Below are 27149 nucleotides of genomic sequence, written 5' to 3'. Positions count from 1 at the left end.
CATGAGTCGGGACTGATGCGCAGCCGTCCGCGTCAGTGACGTGTTAGCCGTTTAGCGCCACATTCAACACCAAAACGGAACAAAACAAAACCTGAGAGAAGAAAAAACACCACAAAGAAGCTAATATGGAGAGCGGGGAGGCCACTGTGTTCATGGTCTGCATGATGGTGATATTAATCATGGACATCACATCAGGCGTCTAACATCGAGGCTGGAAGAGCTCACAGAGTCAGGATCAAGCGCAGGCGATACTTCTTCGTTTCATGAAGGAAGAAAGGAGAGCAGCGCGCCGCAGACAAAGGAGACAACGTGTAAGTTTAACTTATTAAACACGCGCCGGTTCTGTCTGTGTGGTATGATGAAACAGCCGTGATAGCATGACATGGGGCGTAGCTACCGACCACCACACACCTCCGTCAGGTGTGTTCTATAGAAACCATGAAAAGACCCGACCAATTACGTCTCCCAAATGTATTACAACAACCCCTGGATACGAATACATGCAGAGCAAAAAAAATTACCGAAGCAATTGGAATTAACATCGCATCTGCTATGCGCCCATATTCCACTGTAGAAGAGGCAGGATTCAGATATCTATTACATGTGCTCGAACCTCACCACACGCCTCCTTCGGCACTGTACCGAAAATGTACCGAACCGTAGGGTCCGTACCGAGGTACGTACCGAACCGTGAGGTTTTTTTTGTACCGTTCCACCCCTAGTTTTAATAGTTTCAGTTTTTGTATGCAAAGCTTAACTGTAGCATTGCTTTTTTTTCCTTTGGTGTGAGAGTTTAATTTTCTAGTCACTGCTGCTCTACTCATTCCATCACTCATTACAGTCAAAGATTGTAGCGCTCTCGGCTGCGCAGCTGTTACCTGTTACCTGCCTCTGCACTGTTACCTGCCTCTGCACTGTTACCTGCCTCTGCACTGTTACCTGCCTCTGCACTGTTACCTGTCTCTGCACTGTTACCTGCCTCTGCACTGTTACCTGTTACCTGTCTCTGCACTGTTACCTGTTACCTGTCTCTGCACTGTTACCTGTTACCTGTCTCTGCACTGTTACCTGTTACCTGCCTCTGAACTGTTACCTGTTACCTGCCTCTGCACTGTTACCTGTTACCTGTCTCTGCACTGTTACCTGTTACCTGTCTCTGCACTGTTACCTGTTACCTGTCTCTGCACTGTTACCTGTTACCTGTCTCTGCACTGTTACCTGTTACCTGTCTCTGCACTGTTACCTGCCTCTGCACTGTTACCTGTTACCTGCCTCTGCACTGTTACCTGCCTCTGCACTGTTACCTGTTACCTGTTACCTGCCTCTGCACTGTTACCTGCCTCTGCACTGTTACCTGTTACCTGTTACCTGTCTCTGCATTGTTACCTGTTACCTGCCTCTGCACTGTTACCTGCCTCTGCACTGTTACCTGCCTCTGCACTGTTACCTGTTACCTGTCTCTGCACTGTTACCTGCCTCTGCACTGTTACCTGTTACCTGCCTCTGCACTGTTACCTGCCTCTGCACTGTTACCTGTTACCTGTTACCTGCCTCTGCACTGTTACCTGCCTCTGCACTGTTACCTGTTACCTGTTACCTGTCTCTGCATTGTTACCTGTTACCTGCCTCTGCACTGTTACCTGCCTCTGCACTGTTACCTGCCTCTGCACTGTTACCTGTTACCTGTTACCTGTCTCTGCATTGTTACCTGTTACCTGTCTCTGCACTGTTACCTGTTACCTGTTACCTGTCTCTGCATTGTTACCTGTTACCTGCCTCTGCACTGTTACCTGCCTCTGCACTGTTACCTGCCTCTGCACTGTTACCTGCCTCTGCACTGTTACCTGTTACCTGTCTCTGCACTGTTACCTGTTACCTGCCTCTGCACTGTTACCTGTTACCTGTCTCTGCACTGTTACCTGTTACCTGTCTCTGCACTGTTACCTGTCTCTGCACTGTTACCTGCCTCTGCACTGTTACCTGTTACCTGTCTCTGCCCTGTTACCTGTCTCTGCACTGTTACCTGTTACCTGTCTCTGCACTGTTACCTGCCTCTGCACTGTTACCTGTTACCTGCCTCTGCACTGTTACCTGTTACCTGCCTCTGCACTGTTACCTGTTACCTGCCTCTGCACTGTTACCTGCCTCTGCACTGTTACCTGTTACCTGCCTCTGCACTGTTACCCGTTACCTGCCTCTGCACTGTTACCCGTTACCTGCCTCTGCACTGTTACCTGTTACCTGCCTCTGCACTGTTACCTGTTACCTGTCTCTGCACTGTTACCTGTTACCTGCCTCTGCACTGTTACCTGTTACCTGTCTCTGCACTGTTACCTGTTACCTGTCTCTGCACTGTTACCTGTTACCTGTCTCTGCACTGTTACCTGTTACCTGTCTCTGCACTGTTACCTGCCTCTGCACTGTTACCTGTTACCTGTTACCTGTTACCTGTCTCTGCATTGTTACCTGTTACCTGCCTCTGCACTGTTACCTGCCTCTGCACTGTTACCTGTTACCTGTTACCTGTTACCTGTTACCTGTCTCTGCATTGTTACCTGTTACCTGCCTCTGCACTGTTACCTGTTACCTGTTACCTGCCTCTGCACTGTTACCTGCCTCTGCACTGTTACCTGTTACCTGTTACCTGTCTCTGCATTGTTACCTGTTACCTGCCTCTGCACTGTTACCTGCCTCTGCACTGTTACCTGCCTCTGCACTGTTACCTGTTACCTGTTACCTGTCTCTGCATTGTTACCTGTTACCTGTCTCTGCACTGTTACCTGTTACCTGTTACCTGTCTCTGCATTGTTACCTGTTACCTGCCTCTGCACTGTTACCTGCCTCTGCACTGTTACCTGTTACCTGTCTCTGCACTGTTACCTGTTACCTGTCTCTGCACTGTTACCTGTTACCTGCCTCTGCACTGTTACCTGTTACCTGTCTCTGCACTGTTACCTGTTACCTGTCTCTGCACTGTTACCTGTTACCTGTCTCTGCACTGTTACCTGCCTCTGCACTGTTACCTGTTACCTGTCTCTGCACTGTTACCTGTTACCTGTCTCTGCACTGTTACCTGTTACCTGTCTCTGCACTGTTACCTGCCTCTGCACTGTTACCTGTTACCTGCCTCTGCACTGTTACCTGTTACCTGCCTCTGCACTGTTACCTGTTACCTGTCTCTGCACTGTTACCTGTCTCTGCACTGTTACCTGCCTCTGCACTGTTACCTGTTACCTGTCTCTGCACTGTTACCTGTTACCTGTCTCTGCACTGTTACCTGTTACCTGTCTCTGCACTGTTACCTGCCTCTGCACTGTTACCTGTTACCTGCCTCTGCACTGTTACCTGTTACCTGCCTCTGCACTGTTACCTGTTACCTGTCTCTGCACTGTTACCTGTTACCTGTCTCTGCACTGTTACCTGTTACCTGTCTCTGCACTGTTACCTGTTACCTGCCTCTGCACTGTTACCTGTTACCTGTCTCTGCACTGTTACCTGTTACCTGCCTCTACACTGTTACCTGTTACCTGCCTCTGCACTGTTACCCGTTACCTGCCTCTGCACTGTTACCTGTTACCTGCCTCTGCACTGTTACCATGGATAGTCTGCAGAGTGGTTCTCTGAATTCCATCAGACTCTGAGCTACACAGAGATCCTTGAGAAACTTCTTAGAATGATTGAAATGGTTAATAAGCTTGATAATACTCATTCTTGAACAGCTTTTAGTTGAGCTTCTGGATCTTTGCTGCACAGTCGCTTCTGTCACTGATTAATTATCACAATAAAGTGGCTCGGCTGGAATGATAGACTTTGTCTTTGAGGAGGAAAAAACAATCTTCCAATCACCTAAAACTATAAGTGCTCTGAAGATGAAGGTGTAGCCACTTGATGCTCAACTCTTTGACGTGTTATCTGGTCTGTGTTTCAGTTTTTGATGATGGGGATGAGAAAACTCTTCGCCGTACATCGCTGTGTCTGAAGGGGGAGAGACATTTTGCAGAGAGTGAGGTGAGTTCTCTGATAGTTGGACTGCAGGCTTCTATCTTTTCTAAATGCTACTGATGTCTGACACCTTTAGGCGTTCTGTCTTAAAAGATTGTCATCCTGCTGTCACACAGACGTTGGACCAGCTGCCACTGACCAACCCAGAGCATTTTGGAACTCCGGTTATTGGCAAAAAGTCAAACCGAGGCGGGCGGCGCTCTTCCCAGGCTGTGTGAGTTTTCTTTCTTTTAACTTTATAGATGTGGACGAGCAAAAACATTGGTCATTGCTATTAATTTTACTTTAATCATATCTGAAGCTGCTATCCAACAAACAGTCTCAAAGGCTGTGTTCTAATCATAACATTTTGCTCATGGACTTTGACATGTCCGACAGCTTGTTTATGGGTCACTCCCAAGCCATGTGACACCTGCAGCCCTGAGGTTTTGGGAGGAATGTCTGGACCTTTTGCTCAGTTGTCATCCATGCATGTGCTGCACAGCAGGAGGCTTTGTGTAGGAGATGCACTCTCATGGTTGGAAATGAGATGGAAGGGAAGCATCTCTAGCCCACAAAAGGCTGGATGTGATGCAGAAATGCATCTTTTTTTTTTAATGACAATGTATTTAGAATAGCAGGTCAGGCTCCTTGTTGTCTCCATATCAGTATCTGAATGTGTCCACAGTACCAAAGAGCAAGTGAGCGCCAACATGCAGGTCAGCACACATGCTGGTTCACTCGCACACAGGCAGTAAACGCTTGGGAATGGATCAGGGGCTCTTTTCAGAGATCCAGAGCATTTGATCACTAAGTCAGGAGCTGGCTCTCATCATTAACAAGAGTCTGAGCGGTGCGCCAGTTCTGGTGGGAACAGCATGTCACCAGTGAATGCTCCTGAATAGTTCCTGCTACATGTGCACACGCCTTGCTCACTGATTTCTGGAGCTTTTAACTTGGGCTGGGGGGTAAAACTGTGCAATAAGTCCTGAGGCGATGCTGCAGGCTGCATGCTTCTCACATGAATATTTCAGACCTTTTGGAAAAACAACCCTAAAAAAGCTGCTTTCATCTTAATCAGATTTAACCTGAAAATGAAATGATTTACTTGGTCTTCAGAAAAATATTATTTGTTTTAGAACTGGTAATACTACCGATCCAACTGATCATTACCATGAATACATGGCTGTTCAGTCCTGATCTCTGAAAAATGATTTCATGCCTTGTTCTGGCCTCACCGCATCAAACCCTGACTGTGTCAACATGCACAGCAGTACACTGACATTAACCAGATTAAGACCTCACTCTAAAGAAGACCATTTTCTTATCACAATATGTGAATAAGGTCCTATTCGCAGTTGGCAGTTATCAATGCACCCATCGTGCACACTCACTGCAGCCAGCTGAAGTCACCAGAGCTGCCAGGCCCAGTTATTATGCTCTGACCTCTGTTTGCTTTGAGATGTTGTCATAGATCGGTCTGCTTGTTTCTTGTCAGCACCGCCTCCAACAGATTTTAGCGGGAAACAGTAAGACTTTAGTATAAAGACGTTACTATATAAAAAGACCCAAGTAGGATAATGTTTCATGTTTTAGCAAAGTGCATAAAACGCACGACATGGTCATGAGTCATTCATGTCACAGAATAGAATATCACATATGTAACTCATGTAAACGTCCTGAAGTAAATATTTTCTTCAATATATTCAGGTTAGAATATCAGTGTACACATTTCCGCTGATTCAGCTGCTGTTTGCTGTAAGTTTGAATCCTGACTGGTCTGTCTGTATCTCAGAGCTGATGAGGAAAATGACACTTCTTCCAGCGAGGATGAAGAGGATGACGGGAGGAGGCTGAATGATGAGCTGCTGGGACAAGTCTGCAGCATAGAGAACATGGAGGAGTCCTGCAACTGGTTCTTGGCTCTGGTAAACAAATGTAAACAAATGACATCCAAACAACTGTAGCCCAGGAAACCTCCTTGTTCCTGACTAAATGGTGACCTGAAAGGATGCCATGATTTTAAGTGGTTTGTAGACTGTTTGCTCTCCCTCTACTGAAACTTATATGGTCCCAACAACATGTTGGGACCATATAATATACATGTTTGAAGCACACTTTGAAGCAATTGAAGTTCAACATTACACAGTTTTTACACTGTGCAATGGTGTGGGATCCTGTTTCCATTCACTTAATTTATTATTAGCGCCAATTCGCAAGAAAGTGATCTTAAGGGACTTATCTCCCTATCCTAAGGGACAGAAAAAGTAAATGGGTCCAATTCCATCCAATTATAATGCAATTGATTGGACTTATAGTCATATAATGCTTATTTATTTATTTATAATTAAAAAAAAGCCTGGTTATGGAAACCAATGTTTTGATTCAGTCCCTGCTGTGAGTGTACATGGGGCAGCAGCAGACAATGGAGAAGAAAAACTCCCCTTTAAGGAAGGAGACCCTCAGCAAAACCAGGAAGGCCACCTGACTTGACTGGTTTGGGGTAGCAGAGGCAAAGCCAAACCAAAACCAAGGCCAGAGATGCCTGCTGTGGGAAGGAAACAAAATCAGCTCAAAGTTAAAGACAGGGATGTCGTATCCGTACACCGTAAGAAGGGAGAGCAGATGAATTTCCTTCGGGATCAATAAAGTATGCATCTATCTATCATATTAAGGAGTGGTGCTCAGTGCATCATGGGAGGTCTCCCAGCAGCCCAGGCCTCCAGCAGTGATCCCACCCAGAATCCCAGTGTAAATGTTCTGTCACAGGCGTGCATAGAATTAGGTCTGGAATAGGTGAAATGGCCATAAGTCACCCGGGTCTGCTGGTTCTGCAGGTGGTGTCTCCCAGCTGTAACGACGAGCTGGTGGTGAAGAAGGACCAGTGTCTGGTCAGGTCATTCTCCGATGGCAAGTTGTGAGTTTACTTTGATTCTTTTTTTTCATCTTTGACAGGAGGTTCACGTGAAAACAGAAATCTGCATGTAACCAATAAGGATCTGATGACTCAGCATGTTCACACGTTCTCCATCTAACGAGCAGAATCTCTGTAAATGTGTCTCTGTAATGAGCACATCCTGTAAACTTCATGTAAACCCAGAACCCCATAAACCCTGTTAGTGCAGTGGCACATATGTCCACTTAAACAGGATTACCCTTTCCAGCCAAAGTGGTTCAGTTGGTTTTAGAAAGAACAACTTAAGAAGGGCTTTGTTTTTTCTACAGCCAGAGAACCAACACAGAGCCTCATCGTAGGTCACTTTTAACATCTCCAATACATGGTTGAACCTCCTCCTACTGCTGATAGTGTTCTGTGGAGGACCTAGGGCCAACTCAGTTTATCTCTGAAGCGGACGCACTGCATGAACGCTCTTTGCAGTGTGACTGGTGTTTCCATCTGACATTGAAAAGCAGGGAAATGAAAGGTATGCTAAGCTTCTGTTCTTTCACTGCAGCTCAACATCCATGTCGAAGCTTCCTTTATTTGTTGTTCTCTCTTAAATTAAGCAGACAAAATGCCGGCTTTGGATTTTAAACACGGCAGTCACAACATTTTGATTGGTTTGGTAGTTTTCCCTATCACTTACTCCAGTCACTTGCTTTTTTGTTCTGGTCCAGTCATGAGTCAGTGCTGCTACGGCACGAGTTTTTCTGTTCTAGAGCTGGAAAGACAGAGAACCAATTCAAAATTAGGCTCTGGTTCCGAACCAGGACTGGAACTGCTTTGGTGGAAAGGCCCACTGATCTCTGATCAGAAGCATGGCTGGTGTGAGAATCAGATCTGCTCTCTCTAACCTCCCTGTTTGTTCCTGCAGTTACATAGTGGTGAGGAGACACATCCACCCTGTCAACTCCCTCAGCGTCACTAAGTCTGAGTTGTTCAGCAGGAGAGGTATGGCACTCTTCTTTTGTTTCCTCACACCTGCCTGATCCTTTTGTTTCCTTTTCTGTTTCCTTTTCTTTCTTCTCATCTTTGTCCTTCTCTCTTTCGCCTCCTGTAGGTCTTGAAGGAGCCCAGATGTTCCTGAAGAGCAAAGAGGTGCCAGATGTGTGGAAGATGGATATGAGTCAGATCCTCGACTCATCATCTGGTGAAGATGAAGACGATGAAAAGGAAAGTGAGGAAGAGGAGGCAGAAGATGTTGCAGAAGAAAAAAAGAAGAAACGCATAAAAGAAGAGGTACAAATTTGACAGCTTTCACAGGAGACTAACACATTGCTAAAGCAAATGTCTTCCCAGGACACGATTACACAAACAGCCACGTCACCCACATGTGCACGTATGCTATCCAACAAACAGTCCTCACACCAAAGTTGGAGCATAAATGTACTCTCTTTTTTTTCTTGTTTTCACCCTACCCATCTGTTCTATCCCTCTCTCTTTCTCCAGCCTGAGGAGGAGGCAGACCCTGAGGAGAGGGACCACTTCCTTCAACAGCTCTACAAATTCATGGAGGACAGAGGTAAGACTGCTCAGATCTTTAGCCTGGATCAGAACAGAACTTAATACCTCCAACTGATCACTGAGGGTCAGGGTTGTAAAAGGCTTGTTCACCTAAAGAACAAGTTGCTGTCATTATTTAGTCAGAGCCATTGAAATACATAAGCAGCAGCAGGATGCTGGTACATTTCAGTAGTCAGGTTCCTATAAACATAGTTTAATGTTCATTTTGAGAAAAATGATGGAAACTGCAAAATTAATAAAAAGGTCCTTCGTTTTAAAGTCTTTCTTGTTGTTTAAGTGGGTTTAGCCCTTTCCATGAGGGTAAATTTAAACACTTTATGAGAATCAGTTCTGATGTCACAATTTGTTACTCATATGACTGATCAGCTGATTCTGCTTTCCTAGAATAACTGACCAATGCTCACCAACATAAAATAATCCCAGCTGTTGCAAAGAATTCTCGAAAGCTTGATTTATCTCTTACATGCCACTGGGCTGCTGTTTGTTCTCATTAATCCTCCTAATTTTATTTCCAGTTTGCGACCGCCTCAGTTTATTACAACCATGTGGAAATGAGCCTACAGGGCCACCTGTTGACCACACTGCACACAATAGTTTATTCACTCCAAACCAGTCGACTGAGATGAAAAAATTCACTTTGAACTTGGACTTCAGCTGAGCGTGCACCCCTAAAGGAAAACCCGACTATTGACGTTCTGACGGTTCTTTGTTACATTGGTGATTAGCCACCATTCATCCATTTTCTACCACTTAAACAGGACTGGCTCACAGGGACAACCGTCTCAGCAGAGATCTTAAGACCTCCAGCCCCTTCCTCCAGGTCTTCTGAGGGGACACAGAGTTGCTCCCAAGCCAGCTGAAAGATTTCATCTCTGTAGCAGGTCCTGGCTCTTCCCTAAGGCCTCTTCGTGGTTGGACATGTCTGAAACATCTCCACGGGAACACATCTGGAAGGCATTCCGACCAAATGCTAAAACTACCTCATGTGGCTCTTTTAGATTTGGCGGAGCAGTGACTCTATTTTGATCCCCTCTCGCACGACTGAGCTCCTAACCCGATCTCTAAGGCCAAGCCCAGACACCCTTTTGGAGGAAGCTCATTTCTGCTTCTTGTATTCACAATCTCATTCTTTTGGTCAGTGCACACAGCAACTCACCCCCAACCTGGAGGGAGCACTTTTACATCTGAGGACCATAGCCTCAGACTTGTAGCTGCTAATTGTCCTTCATTCTTTGGGTCTTAATGAATTCATGGTGGATATTTCCACTGCTAGGCCCTTTCTGCCACAGAGTTGTTTAACTATCTCAAATGGCCCCTGACTCCTTCGGATTGTGGGAGAAGCTTTCCCGGAGATGTTGAAGATCTACTTGGCTGAGGCCCCTACAAGATGTTCCCAGCATGCCCTCACCAGGCACTCGGGTGCACCGAGCCTGCCTGGCGTCCTCCCCTGCCACCTGATCCAATTCACCATTATGTGATCATCAGTTGCCAGCTCAGCTCCTCTCTTCACTCCACTATGATGTTGCAATTACAAAATCAACTATCGTTCTGTGACTTGGTATCTTGGAGCCAGGAGCAGTTATGGACGCCCTTATGCTCGAAAAAATAGTTTATGGACAAACATCGACTTGCACAGAAGTCTAACAATGCACCACTAGGATTTAAATTGGGCAGGCTGGCTGTTCCTCTCAGTCACATTCCTCCATGTATCACTGTCATTGCCAACATGAGCAGTGAAGTACCCCAGTTGCACAGTGGAGTTCCCGGGTGGCTCACTTTCCAGTAACCACTTGGAGGCTTCAAGAAGGCTGGGCAGTTTGAACTGTCATAAGGCACATGAGCGCAGATAACTGAGTCTTTTCACCAAGCCAAATGCACAGGGAAACCACCAGAACTCCAACATCTGAGCGCTGAAACAGTTGGTCTAATCCCTGCCCACAGTCTCTCACCCAGGATCAAGGGTGTCAGTTTGGTTTTAGAAGTGGTGGGGACAAAAAACGTAATGCATTCTATGCCCCCCACGGACCACCCACCATCCAACACATTAAAAAGTAACGCATTCAAGATCTATTCCAGCGTCATGTTTAATAAGCTGCCCTTTTTTTGATTCAATTCAAAAAAAGGGCAGAAGTAGAGTAGCGCTAAATGAGTTTCGCCGGAAAGCGTCCGTTTCACAAAGCAGGTTCAACAAACTCTGAGTCTATTCCTGAACTCTGAGTTGATCTACTCTGAGATAGAAAACTCTGAGTTTTCGGTTCCAGAAACGCTGATTTGAGTGAGTTTAATCAACTCTGAGTAGGTTCACCTTGAGTTTAGCGCGTGCGCCACAACTTTAAAAAGCCAGCGTCAAAAGAGCCCCGATTCGACGAGTCACCATGGCAATGGGGAAGAGGAGGGGCTACGTTTTTCACCAACCTAGAATTGGAAATCTTAATTTCAATTCATTTGTATTTATATAGCGCCAAATACAACAAATGTCATCTCAAGGCACTTAGATAATAAAGTCCAATTCAAGCCAATTGGAATTCAATTCATTGTAATCATAATTATTCATAAAATAATCCAATTCGTTCATATAGAGCCAATTCAAAAACAATTTCCTAGCTAAGGAAACCAACAGATTGCACTGAAAACTTTTTCTTTTTCGGTACAATCTCCCGTCCTGAGCGTGCCTGAGGCGACTGTGGAGAGAAACGACTCCCTTTTTAACAGGAAGAAACCTCTGGCAGAACCAGAACCAGGAAGGGTGGCCATCTGCCTCCACCAGCTGGGGTTTGAGAAGACAGAAAGGGGGGAAGGGGGGAGGGGGGAGGGGGCCGCGGCGGCGGCACTGTAACACCATTCAAAGGATATCTGTTGGAACAGGGAAACACGAGTTAATGACCACAATAATGTCACATATACATAAAGAGAGTAAAGTGAGGAAAGGTGTGACAGATGAGGCCCCCCAGCAGTCTGGGCCTATAGCAGCTTAACAATGGGATGTTTCAGGATCACCTGAGCCATCCCTAACTATAAGCTTTATCAAAAAGGAAAGTTTTAAGCCTGGTCTTAAAAGTGGAAAGGGTGTCTGCTTCCCGGACATTTACTGGCAGCTTATTCCACAAGAGAGGGGCCTGATAACTGAAGGCTCTGTCTCCCATTCTACTTTTAGAAACTCTGGGAACCTCAAGTAAACCTGCAGTTTGGGAACGAAGTGCTCTGTTAGGAAAATATCTTACAATGAGATCTTTAAGATATGATGGAGCTCGGTCATTAAGAGCTTTATATGTAAGGAGAAGAATCTTAAATTCTATTCTGAATTTAACAGGGAGCCAATGAAGAGAAGCTAAAACTGGAGAAATATGATCTCTCCTGTTAGTTCTCATCAAAACTCTAGCTGCAGCATTTTGGATCAGCTGAAGGGTTTTCAGAGAATATGTGGGACAGCCATAAATAAAGAATTACAGTAGTCCAATCTTGAAGTAACAAATGCATGGACTAGTTTTTCTGCATCACTCTGAGACAAGATGTTCCTGATTTTAACAATATTACGACGATGAAAGAAGGCAGTCCTAGAAACCTGTTTTATATGCGAGTCAAATGATAAGTTCTGGTCAAAAATAACTCCAAGGTTCCTCACTGTAGAACTAGAAGCCAATGAAATACCATCTAGAGTAACTATATAGCTAGACAATTTCTCCCTGAAGCGCTCAGGTCCAAAGATAACGACTTCAGTTTTGTCTGAATTTAGAAGCAGACAGTTCTGAGTCATCCAGGTCTTTATGTCTTTAAGGCATGCTTGTAGTCTGACCAACCTATTGGGTTCATCTGGTTTTATAGATAAGTACAGCTGAGTATCATCAGCATTGCAATGGAAATTTATCCCATGCTGTCTAATAATGTTACCTAATGGAAGCATGTATAAAGTAAAAAGAATCGGTCCAAGCACAGAACCCTGGGGAACTCCATGACTTACTCTGGTGTGTGAGGAAGATTCTTCATTTACAAGAACAAACTGAAATCTATCAGATAAATATGACTTAAACCAGCCTAATGCAGTTCCTTTAATCCCAATAACATGTTCAAGTCTCTGTAATAAGATACTGTGATCGACCGTATCAGGTTAGGTTCATAGAGTCTGTTACTACGGTAACTGACAGAGGTTAAGTTACCTCTCTTTGTGAAACGGAAAACTCAGGGTTTCCCTCATTTCAGGGTTAATAAACTCAGAGTTTTCAATAAACCTGCTTCGTGAAACGGACCTCAGGTGTGACGTCATTTGAATGCACCGACTCCGCTGTCATTTTACAATGTCATGTTTCTACAGTGGCTCACAGTCGGCAAATCAAACGACTAGATACCAAATTGCATTTTTCACATGTTCGTGCGTGCCAATCGCATGATTAAAGGCGGTAGCATGGTTGCCGCGTCTGTCACGGCGGTGTCGCACCGTGACGTCAAAATGACGTTTCAGGCCTGGCGCTTCCCTTGAAAAGACGGCGCAGCGCGTTGTCGTGCACCAGTAGATTTTTGTAACTTGGCGGCGCCGAGCACAACGAACCGGATGGACCGATGTGAGACCAGGCTCAGTCAGGAGGTGCGTTTGTACAGACAGCTGTACGAAACTGCAGGGAAACAGCACAGGGAGCACGTAAACTCCCAAAACTGGTGCACAGAGATTGGCAGAACTTTGGGGAAAGAGGGAGAGTTCTGTAAGAATCTGTGGAAGAAGCTACGGGACAGATATGTGAAGGCAAAGAAGAGGGCAGAGACTCTGTTGATGCCGGGGGCTTCAAACCTTCACCTCTATTAACTGAATTAAAAAATTAAAATGATCCGAATACTGCAGCAGTATCATTAATTACAGTATTCTTGCTCTTGACAGCGGCATTGTTTTCTTCTCCACTTTCGTGGTTGTAGAGTAGAGGTAACCTTCACGTAGCAGCGCCACCTCTGTGACGGAGAAAATTGCAACTACTGGCGCGCAACGACTTGCGCCACTATATAGGGTCCTATGGCGGGCACGAACTCGTGACGTCATCAACACCGCTCGCGCGAGCAGACGCAGCAACCATGCTAGAGCCTTTAGACTCGACGATTTCGGTTGAGTATGTGGGGATTTTTTTTCGGTCGCAATTGGACATCAGAGCACATTTTTAAAAGTGGTGGGGACAAAATTCAAATCATAAATAGTGGTGGGGACATGTCCCCACCGTCCCCCCCGTAATCACCCTATGCCCAGGACAACTCCAGACCAGAATAAAGTCCAGCCCCTCTCCAGGAGACTGGCTCCAGAAACTCTGCCATGCCTTCAGGTAAGCCTGATCACATCGAGCCAGTGTCCCTCCACTCCGAGCACAAGCTCAGGCTCCTTCCTCAGCAGTGAAGTGACATTTCATGTTTTGGAGAGACAGCTGGGGATCAGACTGTTGAGGTCTCCGCCTTTGACTGTCCCTCAGTACAAAAAGACCCTTGCAGTGCGTCCTACAGGTGCTTGGTCCACTGGAAGGTGGTCCCATGAAGCCGGTTCAGGCTGGGCCTTGCTGGACCCAGTGGGAAATGGTCCGACCATCAGGTGCTGGACAATGACCTGTCCCCACACCTGGTGGGACCCCTGGCTACCAAACACAAGCGAGGTAATGGTGTTCCCTGAACCTTCCATCATCATCAGTGTGTTTGACCCGCACTTTGTCTTGCCCCTTACCTAGGACCAATGTGCCTTGTGAGACCCTACCAGGGGCAAACTGCCAACAACATGGCTTTTGGGGTCCATCAGACACTCAACCCCATCCAGGGTTTCATGGTGATTTTTGAGGGGCGTTTTGATTTATTTTAGTTTTTAAATGGGCTTTTAATTCTTCTTTTTTTTCATCAAACACTGCAGTATGTGTTGTTTTGTTTATTTAGTGGATTGTAGTTGGATTAAGTCCATCTTACCAGATCATTTGGTCTGAGGTGGAAGAATGGTCATCCTACCTTTGGAAAATGGCACAGCAATCCGAACCATTTCACACCTCGATGTGTTTTTGGAGCAGGACACTGAAGCCCACAGTCTGAGGGTTTGCATATAAGAGAAAACAAACGTGCTGTCTGAGTGAAGGCATTGAGTAGTAAAGGCAAAAAAGCACCAAACAAGTGAAGCACGTTTACCATATCACATCACTGACATTCAGTTTTTATTTGTTAGATGAAAAATATAAAGATGTGGTTTTCAAATGTTTCTTTTAATGAGATGTGGACAGTGTGTGGGTTATGTCATTAATCTGGTGTTCAGATGGGACAGATTTAGCAGACCATTGTTGTTGAGATTGACACACACACATGATTTAGATTTGAATTAGCAGGATTTTCTTCCTGGAATGCCATTTTATATACAGGTTATATGAACGATTGGTAGAATTCAATGTTCAGAGCTGGAAAAAGTTTCCCTGAAGTAAAAGTAGCACCCCCACATATACAGCTTCTTTTACAGTAGTCTCAGTTTTCATAGAGCAGCAGATGAAAGATTGTCAACCGATATTTTTCACAATGCTTACAAATTTGTTTAAGAACTGACCATGATTTCTGGTTCTGTGTCTCAGGGACGTCCATCAACAAGCCTCCAGTTTTGGGTTACAAAGACCTGAACCTGTTCAAGCTTTTCAGGCTGGTCTATCACCTGGGAGGCTGCCACAAGGTGAGAAGGTTTAGCTGCTGACCTGAGTTAGAGTGGAGCATCAGATTGATTAGAGTGAGAAAGGCTTAGCATGCTCGACAGGAATCCCCATGACTGTCTGAGACAGACCAGCTTCACTGTCCAGCCGGCTGATGGACAAGCCTTTCAGTAGTGCGTGTGTGAACTGACATTGTGCTGTTCTGTGTTTCAGATTGAGTCGGGCACAGTGTGGAAACAGGTCTACATCGATCTGGGGATCCCAGTACTCAACTCTGCTGCATCCTACAATGTCAAGACAGCCTACAGAAAGTAAGAGAGCTACGGATGGGCTCAGATAGCTGGTTGCATTTAGGTTCTGGCTCCGAGTCGATAAGAAGTTTGTATCTCTTTAGCTCCATGATGAATGAGTGATCTCTGCGTGGGCGACACATGCTTTAAGAAATCCATGTATCCAAGTCGGACATCTCACTTAATTTAACGGTGAAATCTCATTTTAAAAGATTATCACAATAACACAGTCTGATTGCTTCACAGCCATCCTGTTTAAGTCACAGATAAAAATACCCACTGCTCATAGAAGTGTGCAACATAAACAGATGTTCCTGGAAAAAAAGGCATGAGACATTTCAGTTCTGGGTACTTTTGATTGAAATGTGCCCAGTGTTGGGTACCACAGTATTTCACTGATGGATTGTTGTAGAACCTGGATGAATGATGACTATTTCTAACTTACTGTAACAGCTGAAGTGTAACCTTTTCAGTTGATCACTGCTTCCAAATGGATAATGAAACTAACACTGGAATTAGATTTTAAAGGCTTAGGTTTGGGAGTTTCTTCTCTCTTCTATATATGGCTTTTCTGCACCTGCTCACTTTTGCATGCTGTTCTTCCAGTGATCCAAGCACAGCTGGAGTTTGTCAGTTATGTTGGAGGGACCAAAGTTCTTATTTTTCACCTCTGAACAAATGGACACATGTCAGCTCAGTGCTGCTGGTGTTTAATGTCTGTCTCAGCACAGCATAGAGCAGTGGTGTGTGTGTCGTTTCCCCCCCCCCGGTACATAAGGAAATGTTCAACTTTATATGAGGCGAGTTGAGCATCTGCCGGCACGGATGCAGCTTTAGTAAAAAATGACTGTTGAGCACGGCAGTTTGCGTGTTTTTGTCTGAAAAACTCAACTGGCTCGTCTTTGTGCTCTGGATGTTTGGTCTCCAAGTGGCGTCTTGGCTTGTTGGGCTTCAAGCTGTCACAAGCTGGCGCTTTAAGACCGGCACACTGCGGTCTCTCCTCATTACCCACCACTGTACAGGTGAAACCAAAGGCAAGATAAGGGTCATCATATCTTCTTTTCTTTGCCATGGAAAGAAATTGCTTTGGAAGCACATTTGTCAATGCCCTAAATGTTATGCTAGCAGTGTCAGTCAGTATATAAATCCTGTTTGTATCACTGCATAAAACCAGTCAGCGTTCACAAACCACCATCTGTTGTTTAAAACAGCGTTTTTAAACTAGACTGGTGACATTCCACCCGTTTCTCTGTGAAAATGAGGCCATCCATCCATCCATCCATTATCTTCCGCTGGTCCGGGGATCGGGTCGCGGGGGCAGCAGCTTGAGCAGAGAAACCCAGACGTCCCTGTCCCCGGCCACTTCCTCCAGCTCTTCTGGGGGGACCCCGAGGCGTTCCCAGGCCAGCCGAGAGACATAGTCTCTCCAACGTGTCCTGGGTCTTCCCCGGGGCCTCCTCCCAGTGGGACGGGCCCGGAACACCTCACCAGGAGGCATCCAGGAGGCATCCTAACCAGATGCCCGAGCCACCTCATCTGACTCCTCTGGATGCGGAGGAGCAGCGGTTCTACTCTGAGCCCCTCCCGGATGACCGAGCTTCTCACCCTATCTCTAAGGGAGAGCCCAGACACCCTGCGGAGGAAACTCATTTCGGCCGCTGGTATTCGCGATCTCGTTCTTTCGGTCACTACCCACAGCTCGTGACCATAGGTGAGGGTAGGAACATAGATTGACCGGTAAATCGAGAGCTTGGCCTTCTTGCTCAGCTCCTTCTTCACCACGACGGGCCGGTGCAGAGCCCGCATCACTGCAGACGCCGCACCAATCCGTCTGTCAATCTCCTGCTCCATTCGTCCCTCACTCGTGAACAAGACCCCGAGATACTTGAACTCCTCCACTTGGGGAAGGATCTCGTTCCCGACCCGGAGAGGGCATTCCACCCTTTTCCGGCCGAAGACCATGGTCTCAGATTTGGAGGTGCTGATGGTCATCCCAAAATGAGGCCCACCTGTTGTTTTTGTAAGGATGAAACGTTTCCCATCACTACTCTCCATCCCTCACTTTCTGCTACGACTGTGTGATTGGTTCATCTGTGATGTTTGACAGGAAAGTCTTGGTTTTGGTGAATTTGTTGTAGCTCAGTAATATTTCACACTGATAGCTTGATATTTCAAATGATTAAGAAAATGATATCGGACTGTAAGAAATCCAGCGTGAAGGCTGCAGCCACAGTGACCTTTGACCCTTGATTTGTGTTGTCAGGTATCTCTACGGTTTTGAGGAGTACTGCCGCTCTGCCTCCATCACATTCAGAACCATCCATCACAACAATCCCCATCCTTACGTCCTGCTGGTCAATCAAAAGAAGGCCAGAGCAGAGCTTAAAGAGGCCTCTATGCCCCCGGTAAAGATGGAGCCTGTCGACGACAAAAGGGAGGAGGTAGATACAGAGAGTGAGACCGAGAAGGAGATGAAGGAGATGAAAGAGAGACAGTCGTCCCCGAGGGTAAGAAGCGCTTCTTTTCATCCGTAGAGAAAACTCAATGCCTTCCTGTAGTTGTTCCTACTTGGATGTTTCATGTTTGAGAATGAAGTCTCTAAGAGGAATGAATGAAGAACTTCTCTTGCCTGATTTGTAGGGGCGGAGGAGGTGTGTGGGGAGTCAGGGGAGGCTCTCTTCCAGGCCAGAGAATGTAGGACGAACATCAGCAGGTGGAGAAGGAGCAGAGAACAGCGAGGAGCAGCCCAGGGAGGTGAGGAGACGCAGCAACAGAAGAATGGATGACTCGGACAAGGGCTCTGAGGATGAGGATGAGGAGGACGACGACGAAGGCGACGATGATGACGATGATGATGACGATGATGACGATGAGGAGGAGGAGGAGGAGGAGGAGGAGGAGGAGGAGGAGGAGGGGGAAGAAGGGGAAGATGAGGAAGATGAGGAAGATGAGTCGAGAAAAGAGGACCGGTGAGACTTTCCCCCTTAAAGCAGCCTGTTGTTAAGCTATTGTTAACCTGTTGTTAACCTGTTTCCCTGTGTGTGTGCAGAGTAATTCTTGTCATTCATAGTCGGGTGTGAACAGCGTTTTTAGTACATGATGTATTGTTAGAAGTCACCTCTGCCCAGCAGAGGGGGGAGAGGAACCATGTGTAAATGCATTCTCTGTTAATGAATGGGCTCATGGATTCATTATTAATCCATGTTACACCCTGTGCACAGCTCAGATATCCATGATTTGGGAACAGTAAAGTCCAACACAGATCAGAGAACATGTAGAAGGAGTACAGGCTCCAGCATGGTTGGCTCGCGCCAGCGGTGTTGATGACATCATGATTTCGTGCCGGATATATATGGTGGCGCGAGTCGATGCGCCAATAGTTGCAATCTTCTCCGTCACAGAGGTGTCGCTGTCTCTGCCCTCTTCTTTGCCTTCACGTATCTGTCCCGTAGCTTCTTCCACACATTCTTACAGAACTCTCCCTCTTTCCCCAAAGTTCTGCCAATCTTTGTCCACCAGTTTTGGGAGTTTACGTGCTCCCTGTGCTGTTTCACTGCAGTTTCGTACAGGTGCTGTAAAAACGTAACTCCTGACTGAGCCTGGTCTCACATTAGTCCATCCGGTTTGTTGTTCTCGGTGCGCGCAAAGTTACAAAATTCCACTGGTGCACGACACCGCGCTGCGCCGGGTCTGAAACGTCATTTTGACGTCACAGGCCGCCCACGCCGTGAGCAACACATCAACTATAAATCCAGCTTAATGGGTCTGCAGGGCCTCAGCACTACCACAAAGACATTTTTGGATGATTCCAAAGTTTTTGAGCCTCTGCACATGGAGCTGGGGTGGAGGCCTCTGCTATAACGTCAGCACAGTTATTCTCACTGCTGGCCAAGCTACAGTTGCAGCTCAACTGGGCCAGTTAATTGCACTGCTGTCTGACGCCACAATGCTGTGGACTGCAGCCTCTAACACTCTCTGTAGGAGATGATGGGACAGGTAAGTACAGGTGAATTCACTGCACAGATGCTGTCTTTAAGTTCCTTGGATGGTGATTCAATCCCCAACCACATCATGTAGGGCTGTTAGTCTGGTTCAGTTAGTTTGATTTCCATCAGACTAAAGTCTTCACATACATGTGCATGTATTTCTTTATATCCCCATAAACAGAATGTGCATGTTATGACATTTCCTCTTTTGTAAAATTGTAGACAATCTTTGTTTATAAATTCATAATACCCAGAATGCACCTTTGCAGATGGCAGGCTCAGTCGGCTTCAGCAGTGGAGCTCAGCAGGTTTTGCTTTGAGGAGCACGCTTCGCATTACTCTGAGCTCCCAGAGTAAAATATGCAACAGAAATGTTGATGGAAACCTTGTCATCATTAATGTCATTTCAAAAAAGTAGATGGAAATTTGAATAACTCAGTCCATTTCTGAAGATCTTCTGCTCAACTACGGTGGGATTTTTGCCATCTTGAAAAGTTGTCCCATGAGTAAATGGAAATCCTTAATGCCAATGCTTGCTGACATGAAATGATCACAGCAGTTCAACAGAATTGCTGAAGGCCTCTCTCACTCTGACATGGCTGCTTTGGTTTGCTTCCTCTGGAGCGTAGCCTATCGGCCACCTGTTGACCACACTGCACACAGTATTTAAAAAAAGAATAAAAACATATTTTCACCCCATTTTAAAGTGAATTTGATGTTCAGCACCGCTGTGAGAAATAAACAGTTTGTTCTCTTCAGAAGTGAGGACGAGGAGGATGGAGACTCGGTGACGGGGACTAAGGTCAGGGTGAAGTACGGCAGAGGAAAGACCCAGAAGATCTACGAGGCTCACATCAAGAAGACCGACGTGGACAACGGAGAACAGTTCTACCTCGTTCACTACTATGGCTGGAATGTCAGGTCAGTGTCGTACAGCTGTGACTTTAAGGGCTCTTATTCACCAAACTGAGGTGAAGAGTAATGTGAAGCCTCCCTGCTGGGTCTCCTCGCTTCAGCAGCATGGGAACAAAGCAAATGGATAAAACCGAGAAGAAGATGTAACTGTCTGGTGCAGCAGGGGGGGTAATACTTTGATTACACCACCAGGAGAACCACAGGGCTGCACAGAATAATAAAAGGACCCACAGCAGTCTGCTCCCTGTGATTTCAGGAGTGTCCGACGCAGACGGAGTATCAGTCGGGGTTCAGGTTCTGGTCTCCACATGTTGTGCTTTGGCGAGATGAGAAATGCTGTGTGCAAAGTTAGCCATTAGCTCTCTTTTGATACGGCCATCTACCTTCTCATGCACTGGGCTGAACAGCCAATCAGAGTTGAAGTTAAATTGGCTGAAATACATTTGAACATTACAAAAAACGACAGTGGCATGTAGCCTTCGAGTAATAAATAAAAATAATTTCTATTAGCTTATATATGAAGGAAAAAAGGATTTTGTCTTATGAAATTGTTGTGTTTTTACATGGATCTCATCATAGAATGCTGTCAGCAGAGAAAATGTGTCATATCTGTGTGGGAGAGACTGTCTGGAATCAGCTAACATCAGAACCATGACAGTGGGATATTCGGTAACTTGTATCTGCTTAGTTCCTGTAGCTTTAGCTTACCGGCGCACAGGTGATCTGCGCACGTCTTTTAAACCCAACTTTAGTCTTTGCAATGTAAGCAGATACATTATTTGATCTTTTTCCCAACCGGATAACTGGCGTTGTCACAGAGAAAGGAAGAATACTTCCGGAAAGGGTACGTTCTGCTGTTTGTTCTGATATCCGGGGCATTGTGTAGTGTTCCCAACTTATTCAGCTGCACTTTGCAAAGACATAACTTTGTTCTGTTTCTTTGTTCTGTTTCTTTGTTGTCTTGATAACGTGATCATTTCAGTATGAACAGATACTCAGAATCTCTGTTTCCGATGTTTCTTATGATATGTGTTTCATATCTATGGGATGGGGAGTTGGTTCAGCGGAGAACAGTGGGTGTGAATTCTCCCGCAAAGTGAACGTTAACATGACTTGAAGCTCACTCAGCTTGAATTCTGTGAATAAATCTGGATGTCTGTCTTTGAGGTGCTTTGCTAAATTGGAAGTGTTTCCTCCTTTTGTCTGAAAAGCTTGTTGGCACCGTTTTGTGAATCTATTATTGATCCCTGATCATCCGCCTCAAATACAAAGCACCTCCAGACACGACTCTGACTATTTTCTTTTGGGCGAGGCGGAGCTGTCGCTGCAGCTGCAGCTGCCATCTTCCGTGTTCCTTTGGCATTTAACGGCACACTGGAACACATGCAGGTGTATATGCTGCCCACATCCCTACTTCATTGGGTCGTATGGAAGGGCTTGATGCAGAAGTGCATCTAAAATCACCTTTTAGAGATGGGAGCCTTTTTCACACTGCTTGTTCCGTGGTGGGGTAGGCTGGCTCACTAAGTTAAAGGTATGAAGATGTTGTTATTCTTTTCAGTTTGTGTAGCAGAGGTAGCTGCAGAGCCAAACAAGGTGAGGAAGAATGGCCATACAACACTAGCCACAGACCCTGTTGTCTGCGCAGTTCCCTTTCTTTATTCTCCTAAACTTGATTATATATGTATTTTATTGGCATCTTACAGTGTTTTTTTTGTTTCTATTAAATCGGTGTACATTTTTTTTATTGATGGATTAATTCATTTCTTCAGTATGTCACTCATTAGTTTCCATGTTTTATGTCTCAGTGTTGCGTTCCTTTATGTGTCTCTACCTTATATTTAGCTTCTAAAGGAGGGGAGCGTGTCTTTGGGAATGGGATGTTCACAGCTTCTCACCTGTATGTTGATCAGTCGGGTGCAGAGAAGATTTTTCACAAAGTTGAACCTGAAAGTGAGCAGATGGAACTTCCTGTCAGGGGCCCTTTAATCCACCGTGTTCTCTCAGGGACTGACTGATGTGCTGCAGCCATAGCTCTTTGCAGACTTGGCCAGAAAGCAGTCAGTCGTGCAGCTCAGCTTTTCGTTCCGTCTGCAACTGAAGATTGCTCTTAATGCCCTTGTCCATTCTCTTTTGGCTGATTTGTGAGAGTGAAAATGTGGATAAATGAATACATAATTAAATCCATCCATTTTCTATACCTGCTTGATCCAATTTCAAGGGGGCTGGAGCCTATCCCAGCTGTCATTGGATGAGACAGCTGGTGAATTTGAGATTATTTGATTACTTTGCCATTTAGAGGTATTAACATAAAGTTAAATGAATACAGATGACTCAAATGAAGGCTTTATTACTGCATTGATTAATTTTTTGCTTTATTTTAGTAGCATTTGGCACATTTATTTATAGAGAAAGATATTTAATTAGATATATGTGTACTGTATGAAGGGCTGGGTTCAGAAACAAATGCATCTATTTATTTATTCATTTATTTCCTGGAAAGAAAAAGGCTAGTGGAGTGTTGGTATGGAATGTGTCAGTTGATCATTTTTCTAGGGGAATTAGAGGAAAATAAGAATTAATTTGAATATTGACAAATAAAGATGAAACTTAAATGGTGGCATGATGTCAAAGAGATTGGAAAAGAAAAATGAAGTGTGTTTAAAATATCCCACTTTGTCTACAGTAGGTGGGAAGCAGTCTTCAAGTTTTTACCATCAGGACCTGTTTGTGCTCCACAGGTACGATGAGTGGGTGAAGGCTGACCGCATCATCTGGCCTGCAGAGAGGGGAACAAAGAAGAGACAGCGGAAGAAGGTAAAGGTGAGAGTCGCATGCTCCTGGGGTATGTTTGTTTAGCTTTGTTTGCTTGTTCACATGCCAGAGGATAAAGAACGGGGAGCAGACAGCAGAGTCACTCTAAGTTCCGTTGTGTTGGTGGAGAAAGCATGAAGAGCACTCTTTGGGCACTTTATAGGGAAAATAAACAAGTTCAGCACAACTCCAGTCAGATTCAGTCCATTTCTAATCCAGTTGGGCATGAGTCATTGTAGTTACATACATGTAGTGCCACTTCGTTAAGGAAACCAACAGATTCTGAATGAAATCAACAGTCTTCAGTCTGAGTCCCCTGTGTTTGTGGCCATGGAAAAAAAGAGTGTATCAAAATCAAATCAAATTTATTTGTATAGCACATTTCATGTACAAACAGTTCAAAGTGCTTTACATAAAATAAAAGCATTGCAGCAGGGAGTGCAAGAAGCATTAAAAATACATAAAAGAATATAAAGAGAAACAAATAAAATCATTTAAATGAATTTAAAAACAGGCAACAGTCTAGATAAGTTAAAAGATATTTCATGCATAGACACATGAGAACAGAAATGTCTTTAACCTGGATTTAAAAATGTCTACATTTGGTGAAAGTTTAATCTCCACTGGCAGTTTGTTCCACTTGTTAGCAGCATAACAGCTAAATGCTGCTTCTCCATGTTTAGTCTGGACTCTGGACTGTACCAGCTGACCTGAGTCCTTGGATCTAAGAGCTCTGCTGGCTTTATATTCTCTGAACATATCACAGATGTATTTTGGGCCTAAACCGTTCTGGGATTTGTAAACCATCAGCAGGCTTTTAAAATCTATTCTGTGACTGACTGGAAGCCAGAGTAAAGATTTTAAAACTGCTGTGATGTGTTCAGATCTCTTAGTCCGGGTTAAAACTCTAGCAGCAGCGTTCTGGATGAGCTGCAGATGTTTAATGCTCTTTTTGGGAAGTCCAGTTAAAAGAGCATTACAGTAATCGAGTCTACTAGAGATGAATGCATGGATGAGTTTCTCCTGGTCGTTTTGGGAGAGGAAACCTTTAATTCTGTTGATGTTTCTGAGGTGGTAAAAAGCTGCCTTGGTGACAGCTTTGATGTGGCTGCTGAAAGTCAGATCTGAGTCTATCAACACTCCGAGGTTACCAACCTGGTCAGTGATTGTAAGGTCCCGAGTCTCAAGATATTTACCAACGCTGACCCTCTTCTCTTTGCTACCAAACAGAATGATCTCAGTTTTGTCTTAATTTAATTGTAGAAAATTCTCTCTCATCCAGGTGTTTACTTCCTCCAGACACTGACACAGAACGTCAGCTGGGCTGCAGTCGTCCGGTGACAGAGACACATAAAGTTGTGTATCGTCTGCATAACTGTGATAATTGATGTTAAAGTTCTGCAATATCTGACCCAAAGGGAGCATATACAAGTTAAACAGAAGAGGTCCAAGAATTGACCCCTGGGGGACTCCACAAGTCATGGCCACTCGCTCAGATTCATAGCTGCCAATAGTAACAAAATAACTCCGGCCTTCTAAGTAGGACCTGAACCAGTTAAGGACCGCTCCAGAAAGTCCAACCCAGTTTTCCAGCCTGTGCAACAGGATTCTGTGATCTACAGTATCAAACGCAGCGCTGAGGTCCAACAGAACCTGGACTGAAACGTTACCAGAATCAGCATTCAACCTGATGTCGTTTAACACTTTGACCAGAGCTGTTTCAGTGCTGTGATGACGTCTGAAGCCTGATTGAAACTTATCAAGACTTCCACTTTCATTCAGAAAGTCGTTGAGCTGGTTAAATACAACTTTCTCAATAATCTTAGATATAAAAGAGAGATTAGAGACAGGTCTGTAGTTGTTCATCAGAGGCGTCTAGAGTTCTCTTCTTTTGGAGTGGCTTAATGGCAGCTGTCTTTAGTGACTTGGGGAAAAATGCCTGATGCCAGTGAGCTGTTAACTATTTGTAGGAGATCACTTTCTACTGAGGTAAAAACAGTTTTTAAAAAGTCGGATGGTATTATGTCCAGAGAACAAGTTGTTGATTTCAGATGCCGAACTGTTTCCTCTAGGATTTTTAAATCTACAATATTAAATTGTGACATAACGTCAGAGTTATTTCTAGGTTTTAGACACAGATTAGTTTTCTTGTTTGTCTGTGTTGCGTTAATGTTTTGTCTAATTGTTTTGATTTTTTGGCTAAAAAAGTTGGCAAATTTGTTGCATTTCTCTGTGGAGAGGAGGTCTGGGTTTGACTGTTTAGGAGGATTTGTGAGTTTTTCAACCATAGCAAACAGAGTTCGAGAATTGTTGACATTCTTATTAATGATTTAAGATAAATGCAGCTGTCTGGCCTTGCACAGCTCATTGTTATAACTACGCAGGCTTTCTTTGTACAGCTCATAGTGGATCTGAAGCTTTGTTTTCCTCCATTTACGTTCAGCTTTCCTGCATTCTCTTTTCAGGTTTTTGACCGTAGTGGTGTTTCTCCATGGGGTTTTCTGTTTGATCAAGGTGCTCTTGATTCTTATCGGTGCAACAGCTTCCATTACATTAAAAATTTTCAAGTTAAAATGATCCAGCATTCCTTCAACCGACTCTGCGCTCATTGTTGGTAACATAGCTATGGCCTCCCTAAACTGAGCACTTGTTTTCTCATTGATGTACCTCTTCTTAACTGAGAAGCTGGTTGTTTGAACATTCTGAGTAATATCTAAATCAAATAAAATACAAAAATGGTCAGATAAGGCCAAATCAATAACCACAACAGAAGAAATATCAACACCTTTAGAAATGAGCAGGTCCAGAATGTGACCTCGAAGGTGGGTAGATTCTGTTACATGTTGCCACAAACCAAACATGTCCAGCACAGAAGAAAGTTCTTTGGCATTACCATCCATCATATTATCTATGTGAATGTTAAAATCCCCGGTCAAGATAAAATGGTTAAAATCAGTCGAAATAACAGACAATAATTCAGAAAAATCATCAATAAAACTTGCACAGTATCCTGGAGATCTGTAAATGATTAAGAACAGGATTTTAGGAACAACCTTTAAAATAAAACTAAGATATTCAAAAGAAGTGAAATCACCAAATGATATCTCTTTACACTGGAATGTATCTTTAAATAAAGCAGCTTCACCCCCACCTTTCCTACCATTTCGGCATTTATCCATAAAACTAAAGTTTGGGGGGGCTGCTTCATTAAGAACAGTGGCACTTGTGCTCTCTGTTAACCATGTTTCTGTCAGAAAAAGAAAATCTAAATTGTGTGAAATTATGAAGTCATTAACTAACAGTGACTTATTGGACAGAGATCTAATATTAAGTAAGGCTAGCTTTGTGGAATTTACACTGGTCTCTGATGTATTCTGAGTTGTACGTGGTACCGTTAACAGATTAGATAGATTCACCCTGGAAGTTGACTGTTTTCGATTCCTTCTTTTACTGACTAAAACAGGAAGCCTATTGGGTCCCAGCTTGTTCTCAGAACAGCTGTCAGAAGTCGGACTTCTATAGCAGGGACCCTGAACACATCATGTAGAACATCATGTGTAGAGGAAAACTTCCTTTTAACTAGAAGCAACCTGCTGAACCAGGAAACGCGTCCATCCCAGCTGGTCGGGGCTGAGACGAGCCCAAAGTGGCACAGATGGACACGAGGCCAAGGCTGAAGGGACAGAGGACTTGATTTCATGAGAGAACGTACAGATCAGCATCTGAAACTGTGTGGCTGCAGCATCTGCCAGCACCATGATGCAGGCGCAGAACATTTGTCCTTTACGGGGGAAGGGAAGCTGAGGTCTTTGGGTATCATGGGGAATCTTCTTGTTTACGAGGCTGATTAATTAGCTCCTATCAGCGTATCAAAACTGATCAGCTCGGGCGGTCTGTGGCGTAGTGGGTTAAGCAGCCGCCCCATGTACAGAGGCTACAGTCCTCGCTGCAGCTGGCCCCGGTTCCAATCCCGCATCGGACAGCCCTTTGCTGCGTGTTATTCCCCCTCTCTCTGCCCCCTGCTTCCTGTCTCTCTACAGTGTCCTATACAATAAAGGCATTA

General features: G+C 44.8%; 1 protein-coding gene across 1 annotated transcript in view; it reads left to right on the top strand.

Annotated features, from left to right (window-relative positions):
- The window catches only part of arid4a (AT-rich interactive domain 4A), a 58351-nt gene that overhangs the window by 17236 nt on the left and 13966 nt on the right, over positions 1 to 27149 (top strand). Inside the window, exons 6-18 of the mRNA XM_075448371.1 lie at positions 3929 to 4008; positions 4119 to 4216; positions 5777 to 5909; positions 6819 to 6898; positions 7797 to 7873; positions 7983 to 8161; positions 8372 to 8444; positions 15010 to 15104; positions 15295 to 15392; positions 17635 to 17878; positions 18012 to 18340; positions 20117 to 20278; positions 23014 to 23095. Of these exons, the coding sequence (XP_075304486.1) occupies positions 3929 to 4008; positions 4119 to 4216; positions 5777 to 5909; positions 6819 to 6898; positions 7797 to 7873; positions 7983 to 8161; positions 8372 to 8444; positions 15010 to 15104; positions 15295 to 15392; positions 17635 to 17878; positions 18012 to 18340; positions 20117 to 20278; positions 23014 to 23095 (1730 nt within the window). The remainder of the gene's footprint in view (positions 1 to 3928; positions 4009 to 4118; positions 4217 to 5776; positions 5910 to 6818; positions 6899 to 7796; positions 7874 to 7982; positions 8162 to 8371; positions 8445 to 15009; positions 15105 to 15294; positions 15393 to 17634; positions 17879 to 18011; positions 18341 to 20116; positions 20279 to 23013; positions 23096 to 27149) is intronic.

This window comes from Odontesthes bonariensis, chromosome 17 (assembly GCF_027942865.1).
Source record: "Odontesthes bonariensis isolate fOdoBon6 chromosome 17, fOdoBon6.hap1, whole genome shotgun sequence".
In the NCBI taxonomy this organism is placed as follows: domain Eukaryota; kingdom Metazoa; phylum Chordata; class Actinopteri; order Atheriniformes; family Atherinopsidae; genus Odontesthes; species Odontesthes bonariensis.
The sequence above is the reverse complement of the archived record's forward strand: the minus strand, read 5'-3'. Positions and strand labels throughout refer to the sequence as shown.